Here is a 24,531-nt window from a genome sequence, read left to right on the forward strand (position 1 = left end):
ATGGTGTGAAGTGGTAGTGATCGGGGGCAGTGTTGGTGTGAGGTGGTAGTGATCGGGGGCAGTGTTGGTGGGTGATGGTAATGGTGTGAGATGGTAGTGATCAGGGGCAGTGTTGGTGGGTGATGGTAATGGTGTGAGATGGTAGTGATCGGGGGCAGTGTTGGTGGGTGATGGTAATGGTGTGAGGTGGTAGTGATCGGGGGCAGTGTTGGTGTGAGGTGGTAGTGATCGGGGGCAGTGTTGGTGGGTGACGGTAATGGTGTGAGATGGTAGTGATCGGGGGCAGTGTTGGTGGGTGATAGTAATGGTGTGAGATGGTAGTGATCGGGGGCAGTGTTGGTGGGTGATGGTAATGGTGTGAGATGGTAGTGATCGGGGGCAGTGTTGGTGGGTGACGGTAATGGTGTGAGGTGGTAGTGATCGGGGGCAGTGTTGGTGGGTGACGGTAATGGTGTGAGGTGGTAGTGATTGGGGGCAGTGTTGGTGTGAGGTGGTAGTGATCGGGGGCAGTGTTGGTGGGTGACGGTAATGGTGTGAGGTGGTAGTGATCGGGGGAAGTGTTGGTGGGTGATGGTAATGGTGTGAGGTGGTAATGATCGGGGGAAGTGTTGGTGGGTGATGGTAATGGTGTGAGATGGTAGTGATCGGGGGAAGTGTTGGTGGGTGACGGTAATGGTGTGAGGTGGTAGTGATCGGGGGCAGTGTTTGTGGGTAACGGTAATGGTGTGAGGTGGTAGTGATCAGGGGCAGTGTTGGTGAGTGACAGTAATGGTGTGAGATGGTAGTGATCGGGGGCAGTGTTGGTGGGTGACGGTAATGGTGTGAGGTGGTATTGATCGATGGCAGTGTTGGTGGGTGATGGTAATGGTGTGAGGTGGTAGTGATCGGGGGCAGTGTTGGTGTGAGGTGGTAGTGATCGGGGGGCAGTGTTGGTGGGTGACGGTAATGGTGTGAGATGGTAGTGATCGGGGGCAGTGTTGGTGGGTGATAGTAATGGTGTGAGATGGTAGTGATCGGGGGCAGTGTTGGTGGGTGATGGTAATGGTGTGAGATGGTAGTGATCGGGGGGCAGTGTTGGTGGGTGACGGTAATGGTGTGAGGTGGTAGTGATCGGAGGGCAGTGTTGGTGGGTGACGGTAATGGTGTGAGGTAGTGATTGGGGGCAGTGTTGGTGTGAGGTGGTAGTGATCGGGGGCAGTGTTGGTGGGTGACGGTAATGGTGTGAGGTGGTAGTGATCGGGGGCAGTGTTGGTGGGTGATGGTAATGGTGTGAGGTGGTAATGATCGGGGGAAGTGTTGGTGGGTGATGGTAATGGTGTGAGATGGTAGTGATCGGGGGCAGTGTTGGTGGGTGACGGTAATGGTGTGAGGTGGTAGTGATCGGGGGCAGTGTTTTGTGGGTAACGGTAATGGTGTGAGGTGGTAGTGATCGGGGGCAGTGTTGGTGGGTGACGGTAATGGTGTGAGGTGGTAGTGATCGGGGGCAGTGTTTGTGGGTAACGGTAATGGTGTGAGGTGGTAGTGATCAGGGGCAGTGTTGGTGAGTGACAGTAATGGTGTGAGATGGTAGTGATCGGGGGGCAGTGTTGGTGGGTGACGGTAATGGTGTGAGGTGGTATTGATCGATGGCAGTGTTGGTGGGGTGACGGTAATGGTGTGAGATGGTAGTGATCTGGGGCAGTGTTGGTGGGTAATGGTAATGGTGTGAGGTGGTATTGATCGGGGGCTGTGTTGATGGGTGACGGTAATGGTGTGAGGTGGTAGTGATCGGGGGCAGTGGTGGGTGATGGTAGTGGTGTGAGGTGGTAGTGATCGGGGGCAGTGGTGGGTGACGGTAATGGTGTGAGGTGGTAGTGATCGGGGGCAGTGTTGGTGGGTGATGGTAATGGTGTGAGGTGGTAGTGATCGGGGGCAGTGTTGGTGTGAGGTGGTAGTGTTCGGGGGCAGTGTTGGTGGGTGATGGTAATGGTGTGAAGTGGTAGTAATCGGGGGCAGTGTTGGTGTGAGGTGGTAGTGATCGGGGGCAGTGTTGGTGGGTGATGGTAATGGTGTGAGATGGTAGTGATCGGGGGCAGTGTTGGTGGGTGATGGTAATGGTGTGAGGTGGTAGTGATCGGGGGCAGTGTTGGTGTGAGGTGGTAGTGATCGGGGGCAGTGTTGGTGGGTGACGGTAATGGTGTGAGATGGTAGTGATCGGGGGCAGTGTTGGTGGGTGATAGTAATGGTGTGAGATGGTAGTGATCGGGGGCAGTGTTGGTGGGTGACGGTAATGGTGTGAGGTGGTAGTGATCGGGGGCAGTGTTGGTGGGTGATGGTAATGGTGTGAGGTGGTAATGATCGGTGGAAGTGTTGGTGGGTGATGGTAATTCTGTGAGATGGTAGTGATCGGGGGCAGTGTTGGTGGGTGATGCTAATGGTGTGAGATGGTAGTGATCGGGGGCAGTGTTGGTGGGTGACGGTAATGGTGTGAGGTGGTAGTGATCGGGGGCAGTGTTGGTGGGTGATGGTAATGGTGTGAGGTGGTAGTGATCAGGAGCAGTGTTGGTGGGCGATGGTAATTGTGTAAGGTGGTAGTGATCGGGGACAGTGTTGGTGGGTAATGGTGTGAGGTGGTATTGATCGGGGGCTGTGTTGATGGGTGACGGTAATGGTGTGAGGTGGTAGTGATCGGGGGCATTGTTGGTGGGTGATGGTAATGGTGTGAGGTGGTAGTGATCGGGGGCAGTGTTGTTGGGTGATGGTAATGGTGTGAGATGGTAGTGATCGGGGGCAGTGTTGGTGGGTGATGGTAATGGTGTGAGGTGGTAGTGATCGGGGGCAGTGTTGGTGGGTAACGGTAATGGTGTGAGGTGGTAGTGATCAGGGGCAGTGTTGGTGGGTGACAGTAATGGTGTGAGATGGTAGTTATCGGGGGCAGTGTTGGTGGGTGACGGTAATGGTGTGAGGTGGTATTGATCGATGGCAGTGTTGGTGGGTGATGGTAATGGTGTGAGATGTTAGTGATCGGGGGCAGTGTTGGTGGGTGATGGTAATGGTGTGAGATGGTAGTGATCGGGGGCAGTGTTGGTATGTGACGGTAATGGTGTGAGGTGGTAGTGATCGGGGGCAGTGTTGGTGTGAGGTGGTAGTGATCGGGGGCAGTGTTGGTGGGTGACGGTAATGGTGTGAGGTGGCAGTGATCGGGGGCAGTGTTGGGTGATGGTAATGGTGTGAGATGGTAGAGATCGGGGGCAGTGTTGGTGGGTGATGGTAATGGTGTGAGATGGTAGTGATCAGGGGCAGTGTTGGTGGGTGACGGTAATGGTGTGAGGTGGTAGTGATCGGGGGCAGTGTTGGTGGGTGATGGTAATGGTGTGAGGTGGTAGTGATCAGGGGCAGTGTTGGTGGGCGATGGTAATGGTGTGAGGTGGTAATGATCGGGGACAGTGTTGGTGGGTAATGGTAATGGTGTGAGGTGGTATTGATCGGGGGCTGTGTTGATGGGTGACGGTAATGGTGTGAGGTGGTAGTGATCGGGGACAGTGTTGGTGGGTAATGGTAATGGTGTGAGGTGGTAGTGATCGGGGGGAGTGTTTGTGGGTGATGGTAATGGTGTGAGGTGGTAGTGATCAGGGGCAGTGTTGGTGTGAGGTGGTAGTGATCAGGGGCAGTGTTGGTGGGTGACGGTAATGGTGTGAGGTGGTAGTGATCAGGGGCAGTGTTGGTGGGTGACGGTAATGGTGTGAGGTGGTAGTGATCGGGGGCAGTGTTGGTGGGTGACGGTAATGGTGTGAGGTGGTAGTGATCGGGGGCAGTGTTGGTGGGTGACGGTAATGGTGTGAGGTGGTAGTGATCGGGGGCATTGTTGGTGGGTGATGGTAATGGTGTAAGGTGGTATTGATCGGGGGCTTTGTTTATGGGTGACGGTAATGGTGTGAGGTGGTAGTGATCGGGGGCATTGTTGGTGGGTGATGGTAATGGTGTGAGGTGGTAGTGATCGGGGGCAGTGTTGGTGTGAGGTGGTAGTGATCGGGGGCAGTGTTGGTGGGTGATGGTAATGGTGTGAGATGGTAGTGATCGGGGCAGTGTTGGTGGGTGATGGTAATGGTGTGAGGTGGTAGTGATCGGGGGCAGTGTTGGTGGGTGATGGTAATGGTGAGAGGTGGTAGTGATCAGGGGCAGTGTTGGTGGGTGACAGTAATGGTGTGAGATGGTAGTGATCGGGGGCAGTGCTGGTGGGTGACGGTAATGGTGTGAGGTGGTATTGATCAATGGCAGTGTTGGTGGGTAACGGTAATGGTGTGAGATGGTAGTGATCGGGGGCAGTGTTGATGGGTAATGGTAATGGTGTGAGGTGGTAGTGATCGGGGGCATTGTTGGTGGGTGATGGTAATGGTGTGATGTGGTAGTGATCGGGGGCAGTGGTGGGTGATGGTAATGGTGTGATGTGGTAGTGATCGGAGGCAGTGTTGGTGGGTGATGGTAATGGTGGGAGGTGGTAGTGATCAGGAGCAGTGTTGGTGGGTGACAGTAATGGTGTGAGATGGTAGTGATCGGGGGCAGTGTTGGTGGGTGACGGTAATGGTGTGAGGTGGTTTTGATCGATGGCAGTGTTGGTGGGTGACGGTAATGGTGTGAGATGGTAGTGATCGGGGGCAGTGTTGGTGGGTAATGGTAATGGTGTGAGGTGGTATTGATCGGGGGCTGTGTTGATGGGTGACGGTAATGGTGTGAGGTGGTAGTGATCGGGGGCAGTGTTGGTGTGAGGTGGTAGTGATCGTGGGCAGTGTCGGTGGGTGATGGTAATGGTGTGAGGTGGTAGTGATCGGGGGCAATGTTGATGTGAGGTGGTAGTGATCGGGGGCAGTGTTGGTGGGTGATGGTAATGGTGTGAGGTGGTATTGATCAATGGCAGTGTTGGTGGGTGATGGTAATGGTGGGAGGTGGTAGTGATCAGGGGCAGTGTTGGTGGGTGACAGTAATGGTGTGAGGTGGTATTGATCGATGGCAGTGTTGGTGGGTGATGGTAATGGTGTGAGATGTTAGTGATCGGGGGCAGTGTTGGTGGGTGATGGTAATGGTGTGAGATGGTAGTGATCGGGGGCAGTGTTGGTGTGTGACGGTAATGGTGTGAGGTGGTGGTGATCGGGGGCAGTGTTGGTGGGTGACGGTAATGGTGTGAGGTGTTAGTGATCAGGGGCAGTGTTGGTGTGAGGTGGTAGTGATCAGGGCCAGTGTTGGTGGGTGATTGTAATGGTGTGAGGTGGTAGTGATCGGGGGCTGTGTTGATGGGTGACGGTAATGGTGTGAGGTGGTAGTGATCGGGGGCATTGTTGGTGGGTGATGGTAATGGTGTGAGGTGGTATTGATCAGGGCCAGTGTTGGTGGGTGACGGTAATGGTGTGAGATGGTAGTGATCGGGGGCAGTGTTGGTGGGTGATGGTAATGGTGTGAGGTGGTAGTGATCGGGGGCAGTGTTGGTGGGTAATTGTAATGGTGTGAGGTGGTTGTGATCGGGGGCAGTGTTGGTGTGAGGTGGTAGTGATCGGGGGCAGTGTTGGTGGGTGATGGTAATGGTGTGAGGTGGTAGTGATCGGGGGCAGTGTTGGTTGGTGATGGTAATGGTGGGAGGTGGTAGTGATCAGGGGCAGTGTTGGTGGGTGACAGTAATGGTGTGAGATGGTAGTGATCGGGGGCAGTGTTGGTGGGTGACGGTAATGGTGTGAGGTGGTATTGATCGATGGCAGTGTTGGTGGGTGACGGTAATGGTGTGAGATGGTAGTGATCGGGGGCAGTGTTGGTGGGTAATGGTAATGGTGTGAGGTGGTATTGATCGGGGGCTGTGTTGATGGGTGACGGTAATGGTGTGAGGTGGTAGTGATCGGGGGCAGTGGTGGGTGATGGTAATGGTGTGAGGTGGTAGTGATCGGGTGCAGTGTTGGTGTGAGGTGGTAGTGATCGGGGGCAGTGTCGGTGGGTGATGGTAATGGTGTGAGATGGTAGTGATCAGGGGCAGTGTTGGTGGGTGATGGTAATGGTGTGAGATGGTAGTGATCGGGGGCAGTGTTGGTGGGTGATGGTAATGGTGTGAGGTGGTAGTGATCGGGGGCGATATCCCAACATATGAAGGGGTCAGCTGATCCCGATCCCACTGACCTCTCAGAGATTCTCATATGAGTGCTCTCCATGGTCACGTATGAGGTTTGGGGTCTGACCTACTTTTCGTAGATGTACCTTCATGAAGTTTAGGTCTCTGCTTTTGGGGATAGACTTTGGGTCATGACGTTGCGATCCAATCCCGTGCAGGGACCGGAGATGTGGAGAGCCACCACTAACACTACTGTTTATTTTTTTGTGTCTAGGAGATGGGAAGCAGCAACCCCCCGCAGAGGAACTGGAAGGGCATCGCCATCGCCCTGCTGGTCATCCTGGTGGTCTGCTCTTTGATCACCATGTCTGTCATCCTCCTGACTCCCGGTAAGTCCTGGACTGTAATGTACTTGCTGCCGACCCCCACCGTGCTACAAATCCTCTACAGATTCCCTCCTGAAAATATGAATGAATAACCAAAGAAATTCTTAGAGGAACAGGAGATATTGGAAGTGGAGAGTGCACAGATAGTGACGCAGGAGATCGCCGGTGACGCAGGAGATCGCCGGTGACGCAGGAGATCGCCGGTGAGGCAGGAGATCGCCGGTGAGGCAGGAGATCGCCGGTGAGGCAGGAGATCGCCGGTGAGGCAGGAGATCGCCGGTGAGGCAGGAGATCGCCGGTGAGGCAGGAGATCGTCGGTGATGCAGAAGATCGCCGGTGAGGCAGGAGATCGCTGCGCTCCATCTGTTTCAGTACATAGAATTTCCTCCATGTTCCTGATGCTCATAGTCTTGTATACATTCTGCAGAGAATGTTTGTGTGGAATTCTCTTATTATCCTACTGTAGACGGAAACGAGGGGGAGGCTCCTGCTGCAGGCAGTCCTATCCTACTGTAGACGGAAACGAGAGGGAGGCTCCTGCTGCAGCCAGTCCTATCCTACTGTAGACGGAAACGAGGGGGAGGCTCCTGCTGCAGGCAGTCCTATCCTACTGTAGACGGAAACGAGAGGGAGGCTCCTGCTGCAGGCAGGCCTATCCTACTGTAGACGGAAATGAGGGGGAGGCTCCTGCTGCAGGCAGTCCTATCCTACTGTAGACGGAAACGAGAGGGAGGCTCCTGCTGCAGGCAGGCCTATCCTACTGTAGACGGAAACGAGGGGGAGGCTCCTGCTGCAGGTAGGCCTATCCTACTGTAGACGGAAACGAGGGGGAGGCTCCTGCTGTAGGCAGGCCTATCCTACTGTAGACGGAAACGAGAGGGAGGCTCCTGCTGCAGGCAGGCCTATCCTACTGTAGACGGAAACGAGGGGGAGGCTCCTGCTGCAGGTAGGCCTATCCTACTGTGGACAGAAATGAGGGGGAGGCTCCTGCTGCAGGCATTCCTATCCTACTGTGGACAGAAATGAGGGGGAGGCTCCTGCTGCAGGCAGGCCTATCCTACTGTAGACGGAAACGAGGGGGAGGCTCCTGCTGCAGGTAGGCCTATCCTACTGTAGACGGGAGCGAGGGGAATGCTCCTGCTGCAGGCAGTCCTATGCTACTATAGACGGGAGCGAGAGGGAGGCTCCTGCTGCAGGCAGGCCTATCTTACTGTAGACGAGAGTGAGGGGGAGGCTCCTGCTGCAGGCAGTCCTATCCTACTGTAGACGGAAACGAGGGGGAGGGTCCTGCTGCAGGCAGTCCTATCCTACTGTAGATGGGAGCGAGTGGTAGGATCTTGCTGCAGGCAGGCCTATCCTACTGTAGATGGAAGTGAGGGGGGGCTCCTGCTGCAGGCAGGCCTATCCTACTGTAGATGGAAGTGAGGGGGGGCTCCTGCTGCAGGCAGGCCTATCCTACTGTAGATGGAAGTGAGGGGGGGCTCCTGCTGCAGGCAGGCCTATCCTACTGTAGATGGAAGTGAGGGGGGGCTCCTGCTGCAGGCAGGCCTATCCTACTGTAGATGGAAGTGAGGGGGGGCTCCTGCTGCAGGCAGGCCTATCCTACTGTAGATGGAAGTGAGGGGGGGCTCCTGCTGCAGGCAGGCCTATCCTACTGTAGACGGAAACGAGAGGGATGCTCCTGCTGCAGGCAGGCCTATCCTACTGTAGACGGAAACGAGGGGGAGGCTCCTGCTGCAGGTAGGCCTATCCTACTGTGGACAGAAATGAGGGGGAGGCTCCTGCTGCAGGCATTCCTATCCTACTGTGGACAGAAATGAGGGGGAGGCTCCTGCTGCAGGCAGGCCTATCCCACTGTAGACGGAAACGAGGGGGAGGCTCCTGCTGCAGGTAGGCCTATCCTACTGTAGACGGGAGCGAGGGGAATGCTCCTGCTGCAGGCAGTCCTATGCTACTATAGACGGGAGCGAGAGGGAGGCTCCTGCTGCAGGCAGGCCTATCTTACTGTAGACGAGAGTGAGGGGGAGGCTCCTGCTGCAGGCAGTCCTATCCTACTGTAGACGGAAACGAGGGGGAGGCTCCTGCTGCAGGCAGTCCTATCCTACTGTAGATGGGAGCGAGTGGTAGGATCTTGCTGCAGGCAGGCCTATCCTACTGTAGATGGAAGTGAGGGGGGGCTCCTGCTGCAGGCAGGCCTATCCTACTGTAGATGGAAGTGAGGGGGGGCTCCTGCTGCAGGCAGGCCTATCCTACTGTAGATGTGAGCGAGTGGTAGGCTCTTTTCTTTTCAAATACAATTTGATATATACCAGGGGTTAATTTTAACTCAAAAATATATATAAACCCCAATTTTCTAAAAATTCTCGTTTATTATACCAAAGCTAAAAAAAGACTCATAGACATAAATACATACAATGTCTCAACTGGAATCAGCCAATAAAGGGGTAGATACAAAGCAATAATTCATTCTTCAATCACAGATCGATATACATTTCTCCTCCTACAAATACCTCAGAGGGAAAAATTGCAATTTTTCAAGAATTTATATATATTTCATACTATTGTTCATATTACATATTTTAAACCGACTATTAAAACTCACTGTTACACAGTGGTTTAGGAGCTAAATACAGTGACAAAAAAGATATTTCGTCTCTATATCTAGTTCCAACCCCTATCCAGTTCTAGAGACCATATAATCACAATAATGCAAGTGTCATCCCTGATAACTCCTTTTGATGTATTTTATGACCGCTATTCAACATCCAGATCACATCCACAGCTGGTCAATTTAACAAAGGAAAAAACAGGGATAACTTTAAAACTAGGCACATCCTGGACTTCCTGTTCCGGTCCTGGCTGAGGAGGCAGCATAGAGGAGAAGCTCCCGACACCCCTCTGAGAAACCGACGATAAACAGCATACCCGGGCAAGTGAGCGAGCAGAGAGCAGCACGTCTGGTAGCAGGAAGCACACAGCTATGGAGCGGTACTTACTGAGGAGTGCTGGTGGTGGTGAGGGGCCCTGCAGGAGTGGAGATCCTGACTGCCGGCGTGGAGAAGAGGAGACTGTCATGGCACCGACAAGCCTGATGGAGGAGGAGCCAGAGTCCCCAGTGCAAGATGTGGTAATGGAAGGCAGGAGAGGGAGAAGTGAAGGAGATGAGAGCGGGGGGTCGGGGGAGGATGGAGCAGGAGAGAAATCGCTGCAGGGGATTGCAGAGGGAGAAACACAATGGATAGAGGAAGGGGACATGGAGGAACAAGAAAGAGAGGAGGAGGAGGAGTGCAGCAAGCAAAGAGTGGCCAGAGACGCAGGAGACCGGACTGATCACTTAGACATGCAATATAAGGTGTCTAATCATGATAAATGCCAGCAGAAGCTGCATGTCAGAAACAGTAACATTCCTTCTAAAGCAAACAAGAAACTGCCGGCCACACCATTATCTAAATACTGTAAACAAATGGGGGAGGGTGGAAAATCCCCAGCTCAGAATAAGAGAACTAAGAAACCAGCACCACCTGCAGGCCAAGACAAGCATGCACAAGAGCTCAATGTTGATTATAAAAAATTGGCTGCCGAAGTGACATCACAGCTGTCAAAAGAGATTAAAGTGGCCATTGAAACAGCCATACAAACATCCCTAGCAGCTATGCAAAAGCAGATTAGTGGACATGCATCTAGACTGGCAGAAACAGAGCAGAGAATATCTGACTCAGAGGAGAAAATAATGGCTATGCAAGAGCAAATAGCAGCTCTAGTGAAATCTAACGATTATTTGAGAGATAAAGCGGAAGACTTAGAGAACCGATCGAGGCGAAATAATCTGCGCATTGTGGGGCTGCCAGAATCGGTATCTTTGGGACAGCTGGATAACATATGTGAACAGGAGTTACCTCAGGCCCTGGGCATTAAGGCTAAATTCAGAGTGGAAAGAGCGCACAGAGTGGGACCACTGAGACAACAAGAAGCGAATAGGGGAGAGGATCCAAACCCAAACAAGAAAGCCCCGCTGAGGGCTAGACAAGTGATAGTCAAATATCTTGATTATAAACATAAAGAGGAAATACTGAGGGCCTTTAGAGACAGACAGCGACCATTGCATTACCAAGGCAACAGACTGCTAATTTTCGGCGATTATTCAGCAGAAGTCTCCAGAAAGAGAAAAGAATTCAGCAAAGTATGTTCATTCCTGTATAACAAAAAAGTCAAGTGCCAACTGCTATACCCTGCCACACTGAAAGTCAGAAATCTTAATGGCTCGTTTGCATATTACAAAGACTTTAAAGAAGCAGAGCGTACTCTCATGGCAGAACAAGATAAGAATCGGGCTGATGGACAAAAAAGAGGAAACAATGGAGAAGGGACCAGCAGAGGAGGATCTCCAAGAGGCCCAGGGAAAGACTTGAGAAGCTTTGAGGAGCAATCGCGGGTGGAGAGTAGAGAGGAAAGGAGATTGAGCCCAAAACAACAAAATAATCCTCGCTCGGAACACAGAGACTAACTGTTGGAAATGGTTCATGATAACTGAACTGAACTAGATATTGCTGGTCCTGTTCTCGCACTCTCTCACTCTCTTGATTTCACTCTCTCATGTTCAGTTTTGCTTTCACGCTTGCTATCAGTTTCACTTTCAGTCTTACTCCTAACGTTCAGTCTCACACTCTCACACTCACTCTCAGTCTCACACTTTTTTTTTTCTTTTTCTCCCTCCCTCACATATTCAGTCTCATTTTCAGTTTCACGCTTACTTTCAGTTTCACACTCACTCTCATACTCAGTTTCATTTTCAGTCTCACGCTCACTTTCAGTACCTCACGCGCTCTGTCTCACTCTTTTTCTCTCGCATATTCAGTCTCACGCTTACTTTCAGTTCCACTTCCAGATTCACTTTCATTCTTACTTTCACTCGCCTTTGTCCAGGAACGACTTCCAGGCGTAAATGAAGTGGATCTGTCTGCTCTGAGTGCGGGGATGACCACCAGAAAATAGAGCTAAGTTGGACTTGAAGTCCTTATAGAGTTTTTGTCATACTGTACTATTTTTGCCATTATTTAAGGCTTGTTCATGTGACTCATGTGAATCCGGGGCTAGAACGTATACTCTAAGGGGGGTGACTAGGGAGCTCAACAGTTTGGCTAGGAAAAGGGGAAGTCATCAGCATGGCGAAAAGAGCCAAAAATTTCCCAGAAGGGAAAACGTGTTCTACAGTTACTTGTTTATTGTTATATTTGTTATACATACAAGGTGGGGAAAAGATATATCAAGCCTGGGGGGCAAATTCTATACCTGGTAATAATTGTCTCGTCTCTTGTGAGTTCAGGGCCCACAGGGGAGGAAGTAGTAAGAGCAAAATACAAAGGCAAATATGGTACAAATAACTACATGGAATGTGAAAGGCTTGAGATCTCCTAACAAACGAGCAATGATACTAAGACATCTGAAAAGACTAAAAACAGATATTGCATTATTACAGGAAACGCATTTGAGGAAGGAGGACTTTTTCCGCATGAAGAAATACTGGGTGGGTACTGTATATGGGGCAGAGGCACAAGGTAGGAAAGCGGGGACAATGATTCTAATACATAAACAGCTCAGCCATGAAGTAGTGACACACGAGGCAGACGACCAGGGACGGTGGCAGCATTTAACAATCATTAGTCCAGCGGGTAAATTAAGTATCTATAATGTTTACGGTCCAAACTCCCAACAGAGCATATTTCATGATGGCATAAAGGCCAGCATACTAGCAGATGGGGAGACCAACATCATAGTAGGAGGTGATTTTAACACAGTTCCAGACTCAGCTGAAGACAGGAGGAGGGGGAAGGAGAGGACAGGGGATGTGGACAGAAGGCCGGACCATAGGGATGTGACATTAGAAGACGTGGGTTTGAAGGACATCTGGAGATTAGCTCACCCGCATGATAGAGAATATACACACTTCTCGCATCCTCATGATAGCTGGTCGCGTATTGATCAATTTTGGATTTCTCAAGGCCTAGTTAATCGGGCACAAGAATGTGTGATAGAAAACATGGTGATATCTGATCATAGTCCGTTGAGATTGGGTATCAGAGAGCAGTTCAAGAGAGGTACAGATATCATATGGAGATTTCCATCATTTCTTCTCAGACAAGATAATTTCCACAGGGTATTACGAGAGTGGTGGGGAGAATTCACAGAGGAAAACAAGGAACACAAAGGGAACCCAGTGCTATACTGGGAAACGGCAAAAGCGGTCTTGAGGGGTCGCCTGATTGGATATGCGGCCATGATCAAAAGGAAGACCAATGAGAATTATAATGCCCAGAGTGAAGCAGTGCGGGTAGCATACACAAAGTATTTGGCTAATAGATCTCCCACGACGAAAGACAGATGGTTGGAGGCAAAAAGGGGGTTCGACGAATGGGCAAAAAAAAAGGAACAATTATTTTGGTCGCACAGGGAAGCAGAGCTACATAGATTTGGCAACAAGGCGGGGAGGATGCTGGCAAATTTGGCAAGGGGTAGCAGGAAAATGACAGTGATTTCCAAACTAAAAAGAAAGGGGGGGGAGGTGACCACAGATCCTAAGGAAATTAATAAATTGCTGGGACATTTTTATAGAAAACTATATGGGCCAGGAAACAATGACATGACTGACGAGGCAGAGTGGTTAAGACAAGCGCACTTGCCTAGCGTAACAGAGGAAGATCTGAGTGACCTAAATGCAGATATCACAGTTGAGGAGGTGACTAGAACAATCGGGGAGCTTAACACCAACAAGGCACCAGGCCCCGACGGTTTTAACAGCGAGTTTTATAAGGCTATGAGGGATCTGATCTCGCCAGATTTAACTGCGGTATTTAATGCATTTTTGGAAGGAGAGGAAATTCCTAAAAATTCAAACGTAGCATATATCAAATTACTCCCTAAGGGAACTAAAGACCTGGATGATCCCTCTAGTTATAGACCCATATCACTTATAAACCAGGATTTAAAAATAATATCTAAGATTATGGCTAATAGATTGGCCATGATTCTTCCAAGGATCATTACAGAGCATCAGGTAGGGTTTATTAAAGGGAGAAATGCTGTCACTAATATCCGGAAGACAATACTAGTGGTGGATGCGGTGAGATTGGATCAGATAGAGAGGGGGACAAGACCCGCTCTAGTTACACTCGACGCAGAAAAAGCGTTTGACAATGTAAATTGGAGCTGGCTGGACAAAGTACTAGAGGCCACAGGGATTGTAGGCAAAATGAGGCTTTACATTAGGAATCTTTACGCTAACTCGGGAGCTAGGGTACACACTCCAGGTTTTTTATCAGACGTGTTCCCTTTGATGAAGGGAACAAGACAAGGCTGCCCGCTATCTCCCCTCCTATTCGACTTGGCCATGGAACCATTGTCAAGAATATTGCAGGGCCCGAATAGTTTTAAAGGGATTAAGGTAAGGGGAACTGAAATAAAGACAGCACTTTTTGCCGATGATGTCATACTATATATGGGGGACCCTAGCGTGGATTTGTCACAGACTCTAGCCCTAATTGAAAAATTTGGATTAGTCTCAGGATTCAAATTGAATAAAAAAAAGTGTGAGATCCTGTTCCTAAAAGGGGGGAATGTAAGGGATGGTTGTATATGTGGCATTCCTATAGCACAGACATCACTTAAATATCTGGGAATTCATATAGGAAGAACGGTGGAATCAATTTACGAGATGAATTATGGCCCACTAATTAGGAAAATTATAGCACAACTAAAGGGTTGGAAGGGTCTGCCTCTACCACTACTGGCAAGGTGCCACCTGATAAAAATGATGAGCTTTCCTAGACTGTTGTACCCATTCCAGACGATCCCGATATTGCTAAAACTGAGGGACGTAAATAGGCTCAACTCAGCGTATGCGGATTTTATATGGCGGGGAAGGAAACCTAGAATAAAGTTACGAACATTGATGAAGTCAACGGAGGAAGGAGGTCTTAGTTTCCCGGATGTTCGGGGTTATAACCTGGTGTGTATAATGAGACATGTGTTTGATTGGTTGAGAGGAACAAGCAGGCACTCAGACTATGGCATGGAAGCCAAGTATGCATCACCGTGGGATTTGGCGTCCATTTTACACTCCCCATTGTCCAGGGCGGATGGGCATATAAGGAACTCAATCTTATTCCGAGACACTATGCTAACATGGAAACTGGTAAGAAAGAAATTGGGACTATCATGGAAAGTATCTAAGTACTTAAATCCCTGGGCATCTCCGAACTTTCCCATGGGACGGGAAAATAAGCTATTTACTAGATGGAAAGAGAAGGGCGTCGAGAGAATGAAGGATGTCATGAATGTGGAGGAGAGAAGGTGGCTGACAGGACGGGAAGTGCTTGACAAGTATGAACTTAATAGCTCACATATCATCCAGTATGAACAACTGAAGCATGGAGTATTTGTAGATTTGGGGGAGCTTGGAAAGGAATTGAATAAGAGTTTGATTGATGAGCTTATGGAAAGTGATGTAGCAAGTGTAAATGTTTCCAAAATTTACCGAACATTTCGGGGAATGCTTATATCTGGGGAGGATAGCCGTACTCTAACAGCGTGGGGGAAACAATTGAAAGGGCAGGAAGTTGTAGGGGATATATTGAAGGGATGGGTACAGATGCGGAAACATGTTACCAATGAGAGATGGAGAGACACCCAATTTAGAATTTTACACAGGGCTATTATGGGCTTCAACATTCCGGGAAGAGATATGCGGTGTCCTAAATGTCAAAGAGAAAAAACAGATATGCTACATGGACTATGGGAGTGTAAGGAAATTCACAGGTTCTGGAATCAAGTTAGATTATTTGTCCAGGCAACATGGGGAATTTCTGGAAATCTAGAGCTAATGGTGTGGATTTTCCATTCCTTTGAGGGAGGAGTAAGAGGGGGATCGGACATGCCGGGAAAGAAGAAATATACAATAGTACATGACATAGCCATGATAGCCAAACGGTCCATATTAAAGCATTGGATACAAAGGGAGGGACCATCCATAAAAGAGGTCATCGGGGAATTACATAATTTATTGAGGCTGGAGAAAGTGGAAGCGGAAACGGACAAAGACAGGTTGACACCCAAGTTCTTTGGGAAATGGAGAAATTTCATTGAAAGTCAATTTACTCAGGGAGAAATAAATAATCTGATGACACCTTTTATACAATCGGAATGGTACCTTCTGAATGATATCCAGGACAAACTGGGTAAATTGAAAATCACGGAGGTGTGGGTTCCGGAGGAAAGGGAGACGAGACGCTAAGGTAGCCACAAGACGTGCCAGAAAATTTGGAAGCATTCGGGGTTGGCTTAGGGGCTTAATGACTCTAATTGACTTGTATCGCGTCTGTTATTTCTTAGTACTTTTGCCTTGGTTTAATAGAGACCATATCAATCAGATAATCAGTTTAAAATATCAAGTTGGGGCATTGCACCCTATTATGTCACATATTGTCAGACAAATGTTTTTCCTTGCGTAACCTTGAATATCTTGTTATGTTTATAAAAAATTGGAAAATTAATAAAAAGTTTTGGAAAAAAAAAAAAAAACTAGGCACATCCTGGAATACCCATAGGTTATTCCTAACAGAACCAACACCCAACATATAGTGTACACTCATCTACTGAACTGTTATTTTAGATGCCATGCACCTTATAGAATGCCAAAAGGTCATTCTCTGCAGAACAGAGGCCTAATATCGGCCCGAGGCCATCATCTGAACTGTTAGAAAAAGGATTTTTTCAGCAAAGCAACAAACACATATATGCCAAAGATTACACAGAATAAGTCCAATAACCATAGTTTGTTCCTTGATAAAATTCTTGATAGATGGAATATTGATCACATATATACTTGAAGTTAAAAAATTGTATTCCTCTTCATAAAGATAGTTGATTTCAGACACATGATATGTCACAGGTTCCTTCTGGTAACGGTTACACACTCTGCGCTTGATGGCTTCACACTCTTGGGATACGCTTTACACCTTTACACATGATATGTCGCAGATTCCTTCTGGTAATGGTTACACACTCTGTGCTTGATAGCTTCACACTCTTGGGATACGCTTTACACCTTTACACATGATATGTCACAGGTTCCTTCTGGTAATGGTTACACACTCTGTGCTTGATAGCTTCACACTCTTGGGATACGCTTTACACCTTTACACATGATATGTCACAGGTTCCTTCTGGTAATGGTTACACACTCTGTGCTTGATAGCTTCACACTCTTGGGATACACTTTACACCTTTACACATGATATGTCACAGGTTCCTTCTGGTAATGGTTACACACTCTGTGCTTGATAGCTTCACACTCTTGGGATACACTTTACACCTTTACACATGATATGTCACAGGTTCCTTCTGGTAATGGTTACACACTCTGTGCTTGATGGCTTCACACTCTTGGGATATGCTTTACACCTTTACACATGATATGTCGCAGATTCCTTCTGGTAATGGTTACACACTCTGTGCTTGATAGCTTCACACTCTTGGGATACACTTTACACCTTTACACATGATATGTCACAGGTTCCTTCTGGTAACGGTTACACACTCTGCGCTTGATGGCTTCACACACTTGGGATACACTTTACACCTCATTTCAGACACATGATATGTCACAGATTCCTTCTGGTAATGGTTACACACTCTGTGCTTGATGGCTTCACACTCTTGGGATATGCTTTACACCTTTACACATGATATGTCACAGGTTCCTTCTGGTAATGGTTACACACTCTGTGCTCGATAGCTTCACACTCTTGGGATACACTTTACACCTTTACACATGATATGTCGCAGATTCCTTCTGGTAATGGTTACACACTCTGTGCTTGATGGCTTCACACACTTAGGATACACTTTACACCTTTACACATGATATGTCGCAGGTTCCTTCTGGTAATGGTTACACACTCTGTGCTTGATGGCTTCACACTCTTGGGATACACTTTACACCTTTACACATGATATGTCACAGGTTCCTTCTGGTAACGGTTACACACTCTGCGCTTGATGGCTTCACACACTTGGGATACACTTTACACCTTTACACATGATATGTCGCAGATTCCTTCTGGTAATGGTTACACACTCTGTGCTTGATGGCTTCACACTCTTGGGATACGCTTTACACCTTTACACATGATATGTCGCAGGTTCCTTCTGGTAATGGTTACACACTCTGTGCTTGATGGCTTCACACTCTTGGGATACGCTTTACACCTTTACACATGATATGTCGCAGATTCCTTCTGGTAATGGTTACACACTCTGTGCTTGATGGCTTCACACACTTGGGATACACTTTACACCTTTACACATGATATGTCGCAGGTTCCTTCTGGTAATGGTTACACACTCTGTGCTTGATGGCTTCACACTCTTGGGATACGCTTTACACCTTACACCTCATTTCAGACACACGATATGTCACAGGTTCCTTCTGGTAATGGTTACACACTCTGTGCTTGATGGCTTCACACTCTTGGGATACGCTTTACACCTTTACACATGATATGTCACAGGTTCCTTCTGGTAATGGTTACACACTCTGTGCTTGATGGCTTCACACTCTTGGGATATGCTTTACACCTTTACACATGATATGTCACAGATTCCTTCTGGTAATGGTTACACACTCGGTGCTTGATGGCTTCACACTCTTGGGATACGCTTTACACCTTTACACATGATATGTCGCAGATTCCTTCTGGTAATGGTTACACACTCTGCTTGATGGCTTCACACTCTTGGGATACGCTTTACACCTTTACACATGATATGTCGCAGGTTCCTTCTGGTAATGGTTACACACTCTGTGCTTGATGGCTTCACACTCTTGGGATACGCTTTACACCTTACACCTCATTTCAGACACACGATATGTCACAGGTTCCTTCTGGTAATGGATACACACTCTGTGCTTGATGGCTTCACACTCTTGGGATACGCTTTACACCTTTACACATGATATGTCACAGATTCCTTCTGGTAATGGTTACACACTCGGTGCTTGATGGCTTCACACTCTTGGGATACGCTTTACACCTTTACACATGATATGTCGCAGGTTCCTTCTGGTAATGGTTACACACTCTGTGCTTGATGGCTTCACACACTTGGGATACGCTTTACACCTTACACCTCGACGCGTTTCCCCCCTTGTATGATAGAGCCAAAGGGTTCATCAGGAGGTTTTATTAATCCATGAGTTCAATATCAATATTCAATATGGATCTAAAAGAGGAGAGAAATATATTCAGTCTCTCAATAAAGATGAGATACACTTCCTAACATATATATAAGAAGGCTACACCATCAGGGTCTTACTCAAAATGAGGCCATAGATAATCCCACCAAATACAAATTGCCCCAATCAATATACATATTCCCTACATCAATGCAAGTCCACTCCTTACAGATAGACAGGAGTGCACAGATATGTATATATATGCACAAATCAATAACCCCAAAACAATCACATAGACTAAATCAGTCAGCTGATTTTAAGAATATAATAGATGTAACCGATATCACTTACCCCAAAATCACCTCAGATAAAGCATGGTATGCCAAACCGGACCACTACAGCAATAGTTTAGGGGTCCAAATAAGATAAGACAGTATGTGCTGGCCAAAATGCCATGATAACATCCGTCACAAAGAATCCCCAAATGAGGACACCGGCACGCCATCCAGCAGCCATGTGGCAGCTTTTTAAATGAGAGCGGGTGCCATTACGTTTCCGGTCCCAGCCACCTCCCATCTTTCATAGTGACCGCGCACACGCGCAGTCACGTCATTCACATTGTTTCATATAAACCCGATGTTACTTCCTGTCTGCTTCATACAAGCCACCGCACATGCGCAGAACCGCGCCAACTACAAATCAATGGTGCTCTATAAATAAACAATAATAATAATAATAATAATAACTACGCAGCCGCCCATATTCTCCAAACGGCAATACGCAGTTCCCATAGCGCAGCGCCGCGCATGCGCCCGAGGCATCAGGAGCACACAGGCTGAAAACAACGTGTAACAAGATTCCAAATAACAAAAGGGCCACATAGGGGGGAAGGAGCTTACTGACTGACCTCATACTTAAAAATCAAGGGGCCTTTCTGCATATATATATAGAATTAGTTAATATAATCATTATAGGGCTAATTCAATACTCCCAAGAAACAGGGGGGAATGCTTACCCTAACAATCATTAATTATACCCCTCTCTTTATAATTTATTGACCTTTAGCTTACTATTACTATTGATAAAAACCAATCCCAATATCAATAATGGGGATTTATATTAGGGAGGTTATCATTCAATCTAACCTCATCTAGTCTTTCCAATACCTCCGAACCATACACTAAAGCCAGTAAGGGAAGAAATACCCTCCCCCCAGTGGAACCATCTCAATACATCCCCAAAGAAAAATCACAGCCCAATACACGTCAATCCAAAAAACACCCATATGTTAGATTTTCATTAAGACCCATTGGTTGTACCGACCCCAAACGAAATATCCATTCCGTTTCTTTCCTAAGAATCTTATTATCCCAATTCCTTCCTCTTTCACTTGGTGTGATTACTTCTAAGACCTCAAATTTAAGTACGCCTGAGTCGCCTCCATGATTTTCCCAAACATGACGGGATATGGGAGTATCTCGTTTGTGCCGGATATCTCCCAAGTGATCCCCTATACGCCTTCGAAATTCGCGTCGCGTTTTCCCAACATAGTTCTTTGGGCATGTGCATGTTACCACATATACTACCCCTTTTGTCAGGCAATTTGCAAAGTCCCTCAGAAAGTACTTAATCCCTGTAGCTACACTGACCGAATACTTAGAGACATTAGTGGTAGGCTCTTGCTGCAGGCAGGCCTATCCTACTGTAGACGGGAGTGAGGGGGAGGCTCCTGCTGCAGGCAGTCCTATCCTACTGTAGACGGAAACGAGGGGGAGGCTCCTGCTGCAGGCAGGCCTATCCTACTGTAGACTGGAGCAAGGGGAATGCTCCTGCTGCAGGCAGTCCTATCCTACTGTAGACGGGAGCGAGAGGGAGGCTCCTGCTGCAGGCAGTCCTATCCTACTGTAGACGGGAGTGAGGGGGAGGCTCCTGCTGCAGGCAGTCCTATCCTACTGTAGACGGAAACGAGGGGGAGGCTCCTGCTGCAGGTAGGCCTATCCTACTGTAGACTGGAGCAAGGGGAATGCTCCTGCTGCAGGCAGTCCTATCCTACTGTAGACGGGAGCGAGAGGAAGGCTCCTGCTGCAGGCAGTCCTATCCTACTGTAGACGGGAGTGAGAGGGAGGCTCCTGCTGCAGGCAGGCCTATCCTACTGTAGACGGGAGTAAGGGGGAGGCTCCTGCTGCAGGCAGGCCTATCCTACTATAGACGGGAGTGAGGTGGAGGCTCCTGCTGCAGGCAGTCCTATCCTACTGTAGACGGAAACGAGAGGGAGGCTCCTGCTGCAGGCAGTCCTATCCTACTGTAGACGGAAACGAGGGGGAGGCTCCTGCTGCAGGTAGGCCTATCCTACTATAGACGGGAGCGAGGGGAATGCTCCTGCTTCAGGCAGTCCTATCCTACTGTAGACGGGAGCGAGAGGGAGGCTCCTGCTGCAGGCAGTCCTATCCTACTGTAGACGGAAACGAGGGGGAGGCTCCTGCTGCAGGTAGGCCTATCCTACTATAGACGGGAGCGAGGGGGAGGCTCCTGCTGCAGGTAGGCCTATCCTACTGTAGACGAAAACGAGGGGGAGGCTCCTGCTGCAGGTAGGCCTATCCTACTATAGGCGGGAGCGAGGGGGAGGCTCCTGCTGCAGGCAGTCCTATCCTACTGTAGACGGAAACGAGGGGGAGGCTCCTGCTGCAGGCAGTCCTATGCTACTATAGACAGAAATGAGGGGGAGGCTCCTGCTGCAGGCAGGCCTATCCTACTGTAGACGGGAGTGAGGGGGAGGCTCCTGCTGCAGGCAGGCCTATCCTACTATAGACGGGAGCGAGGGGGAGGCTCCGGCTGCAGGCAGTCCTATCCTACTGTAGACGGAAACGAGGGGGAGGCTCCTGCTGCAGGCAGTCCTATCCTACTATAGACGGGAGCGAGGGGGGAGGCTCCTACTAAAGGGAATCCTATGCTACTATAGACAGAAATGAGGGGGAGGCCCTGCTGCAGGCAGTCCTATCCTACTGTAGATGAAAGTGAAGGGGAGGCTCTTGCTCCAGGCAGGCCTATCCTACTGTAGACGGGAGCGAGGGGGAGGCTCCTGCTGCAGGCAGGCCTATCCTACTGTAGATGGAAGTGAGGGGGAGGCTCTTGCTGCAGGCAGGCCTATCCTACTGTAGACGGGAGTAAGGGGGAGGCTCCTGCTGCAGGCAGTCCTATCCTACTGTAGACGGGAGCGAGAGGGAGGCTCCTGCTGCAGGTAGGCCTATCCTACTGTAGACGGGAGCGAGGGGGAGGCTCCTGCTGCAGGCAGGCCTATCCTACTGTAGACGGGAGCGAGGGGGAGGCTCCTGCTGCCTTCTTACCCCCCCAAAACCCGAGAAACAAATGTGAATATTAATTTACAGCAAAACAGCCGCCCAACTTGTCCCAAATCTGCCATATAGCAAAACTGGCGCATCAAAGGGTTTTCCGTTCAGCCTCCCCGGCCAATGATTATAGAGAGATTCCTCCAAAAATCAGAAATATTCAATGACAAACGATTGCACCAATCTGTCCAATCATTGCACATGGGAACATTACAGTATACCACCAAAATGAGTACACCCTGACCCTTCTGTTCCTTTACTATATCTCTTCCTGGGGCAGTGCTGCAGATCTGACCCTGTGATACAATGTACAGTGTCAGTGTCCAGCTTGTATGCAATGTGCAGTGTCAGTGTGCTGCTTGTATACAATGTGCAGTGTCTGTGTGCAGCTTGTATACAATGTGCAGTGTCAGTGTGCAGCTTGTATACAATGTGCAGTGTCAGTGTGCAGCTTGTATACAACGTGCAGTGTCAGTGCGCAGCTTGTATACAATGTGCAGTGTCAGTGTGCAGCTTGCATACAATGTGCAGTGTCAGTGTGCAGCTTGTATACAATGTGCAGTGTCAGTGTCCAGCTTGTATACAATGTGCAGTGTCTGTGTGCAGCTTGTATACAATGTGCAGTGTCTGTGTGCAGCTTGTATACAATGTGCAGTGTCAGTGTGCAGCTTGTATACAATGTGCAGTGTCAGTGTGCAGCTTGTATACAACGTGCAGTGTCAGTGTGCAGCTTGTATACAATGTGCAGTGTCAGTGTGCAGCTTGTAGAACAGTGTAAATAACTCATCACAGCCATTAATGTCTAAACCGCTAGCAACAAAAGTGAGTGCACCCCTAATGGTGACAATGGCCACGTTTTGCCCCATTATCCATTCCCCCCTCCCCGGTGTCATGTGACTCATTAGTATTACACGGTCTCTGGTGTGAATGGGGGGCCGGGGTGTTATATCCGGTGTCATCCCTCACACACTCTCATACTGGTCACTGCAAGCTCAACATGGCCCCTCATGACAAAGAATTCTCTGAGGATCTGAAAAAAAGAATCCTTGCTCTATATAAAGATGGCCGAGGCTATAAGAAGATGCCAGCACTCTGACCCTGAGCTGCAGCACGGTGGCCAAGACCATACAGCGGTATAACCAGATCCCTCAGCACATAAAGCAGAGAGAGCCTGAATCCTGTATAGCTGCATGAATAGCACCGTTGTCCCGGAACATTAGTAGCAGGACAAATGGCTCACACATTATAGAGGAGGAAAGCCGTCAGGAGTCCACAATATGTATATATAATATATAGAATCAGGTGGGTGGAACGCTGGAACCAAGCAGGGGGCAAAAGTGATGCCAAAGGGTCCGCACAACACACTAGAGTAGTAGTATTGCCATAATGTCATCACTGACCGCACAGCACCTCACTAGCCAGTGTTACAGTTAGGTCCAGAAATCTTTGGCCAGTGACACAATTTTGGCGAGTTGGGCTCTGCATGCCACCACATAGTATTTGAAATTAAACCTCTACAACAGAATTCAAGTGCAGATTGTAACGTTTAATTTGAAGGTTTGAACAAAAATATCTGATAGAAATTGTAGGAATTGTCACATTTCTTTACAAACACTCCACATTTTAGGAGGTCAAAAGTAATTGGACAAATAAACCAAACCCAAACAAAATATTTTTATTTTCAATATTTTGTTGCGAATCCTTTGGAGGCAATCACTGCCTTAAGTCTGGAACCCATGGACATCACCAAACGCTGTGTTTCCTCCTTCTTAATGCTTTTCCAGGCCTTTACAGCCGCAGCCTTAAGGTCTTGCTTGTTTGTGGGTCTTTCCGTCTTAAGTCTGGATTTGAGCAAGTGAAATGCATGCTCAATTGGGTTAAGATCTGGTGATTGACTTGGCCATTGCAGAATGTTCCACTTTTTTGCACTCATGAACTCCTGGGTAGCTTTGGCTGTATGCTTGGGGTCATTGTCCATCTGTACTATGAAGCGCCGTCCGATCAACTTTGCGGCATTTGGCTGAATCTGGGCTGAAAGTATATCCCGGTACACTTCAGAATTCATCCGGCTACTCTTGTCTGCTGCTATGTCATCAATAAACACAAGTGACCCAGTGCCATTGAAAGCCATGCATGCCCATGCCATCACGTTGCCTCCACCATGTTTTACAGAGGATGTGGTGTGCCTTGGATCATGTGCCGTTCCCTTTCTTCTCCAAACTTTTTTCTTCCCATCATTCTGGTACAGGTTGATCTTGGTCTCATCTGTCCATAGAATACTTTTCCAGAACTGAGCTGGCTTCATGAGGTGTTTTTCAGCAAATGTAACTCTGGCCTGTCTATTTTTGGAATTGATGAATGGTTTGCATCTAGATGTGAACCCTTTGCATTTACTTTCATGGAGTCTTCTCTTTACTGGTGACTTAGAGACAGATACACCTACTTCACTGAGAGTGTTCTGGACTTCAGTTGATGTTGTGAACGGGTTCTTCTTCACCAAAG

The 24,531-nt window shown here is 48.6% G+C and overlaps 1 protein-coding gene across 1 annotated transcript in view; it reads left to right on the top strand.

The window, feature by feature from the left end:
- The window catches only part of DPP10 (dipeptidyl peptidase like 10), a 425,891-nt gene that overhangs the window by 44,726 nt on the left and 356,634 nt on the right, over window positions 1–24,531 (top strand). The window contains exon 2 of the mRNA XM_075318715.1: window positions 6,342–6,456. Within this exon, the coding sequence (XP_075174830.1) occupies window positions 6,342–6,456 (115 nt within the window). The remainder of the gene's footprint in view (window positions 1–6,341; window positions 6,457–24,531) is intronic.

Source organism: Anomaloglossus baeobatrachus, chromosome 7 (assembly GCF_048569485.1).
Source record: "Anomaloglossus baeobatrachus isolate aAnoBae1 chromosome 7, aAnoBae1.hap1, whole genome shotgun sequence".
In the NCBI taxonomy this organism is placed as follows: Eukaryota; Metazoa; Chordata; class Amphibia; order Anura; family Aromobatidae; genus Anomaloglossus; species Anomaloglossus baeobatrachus.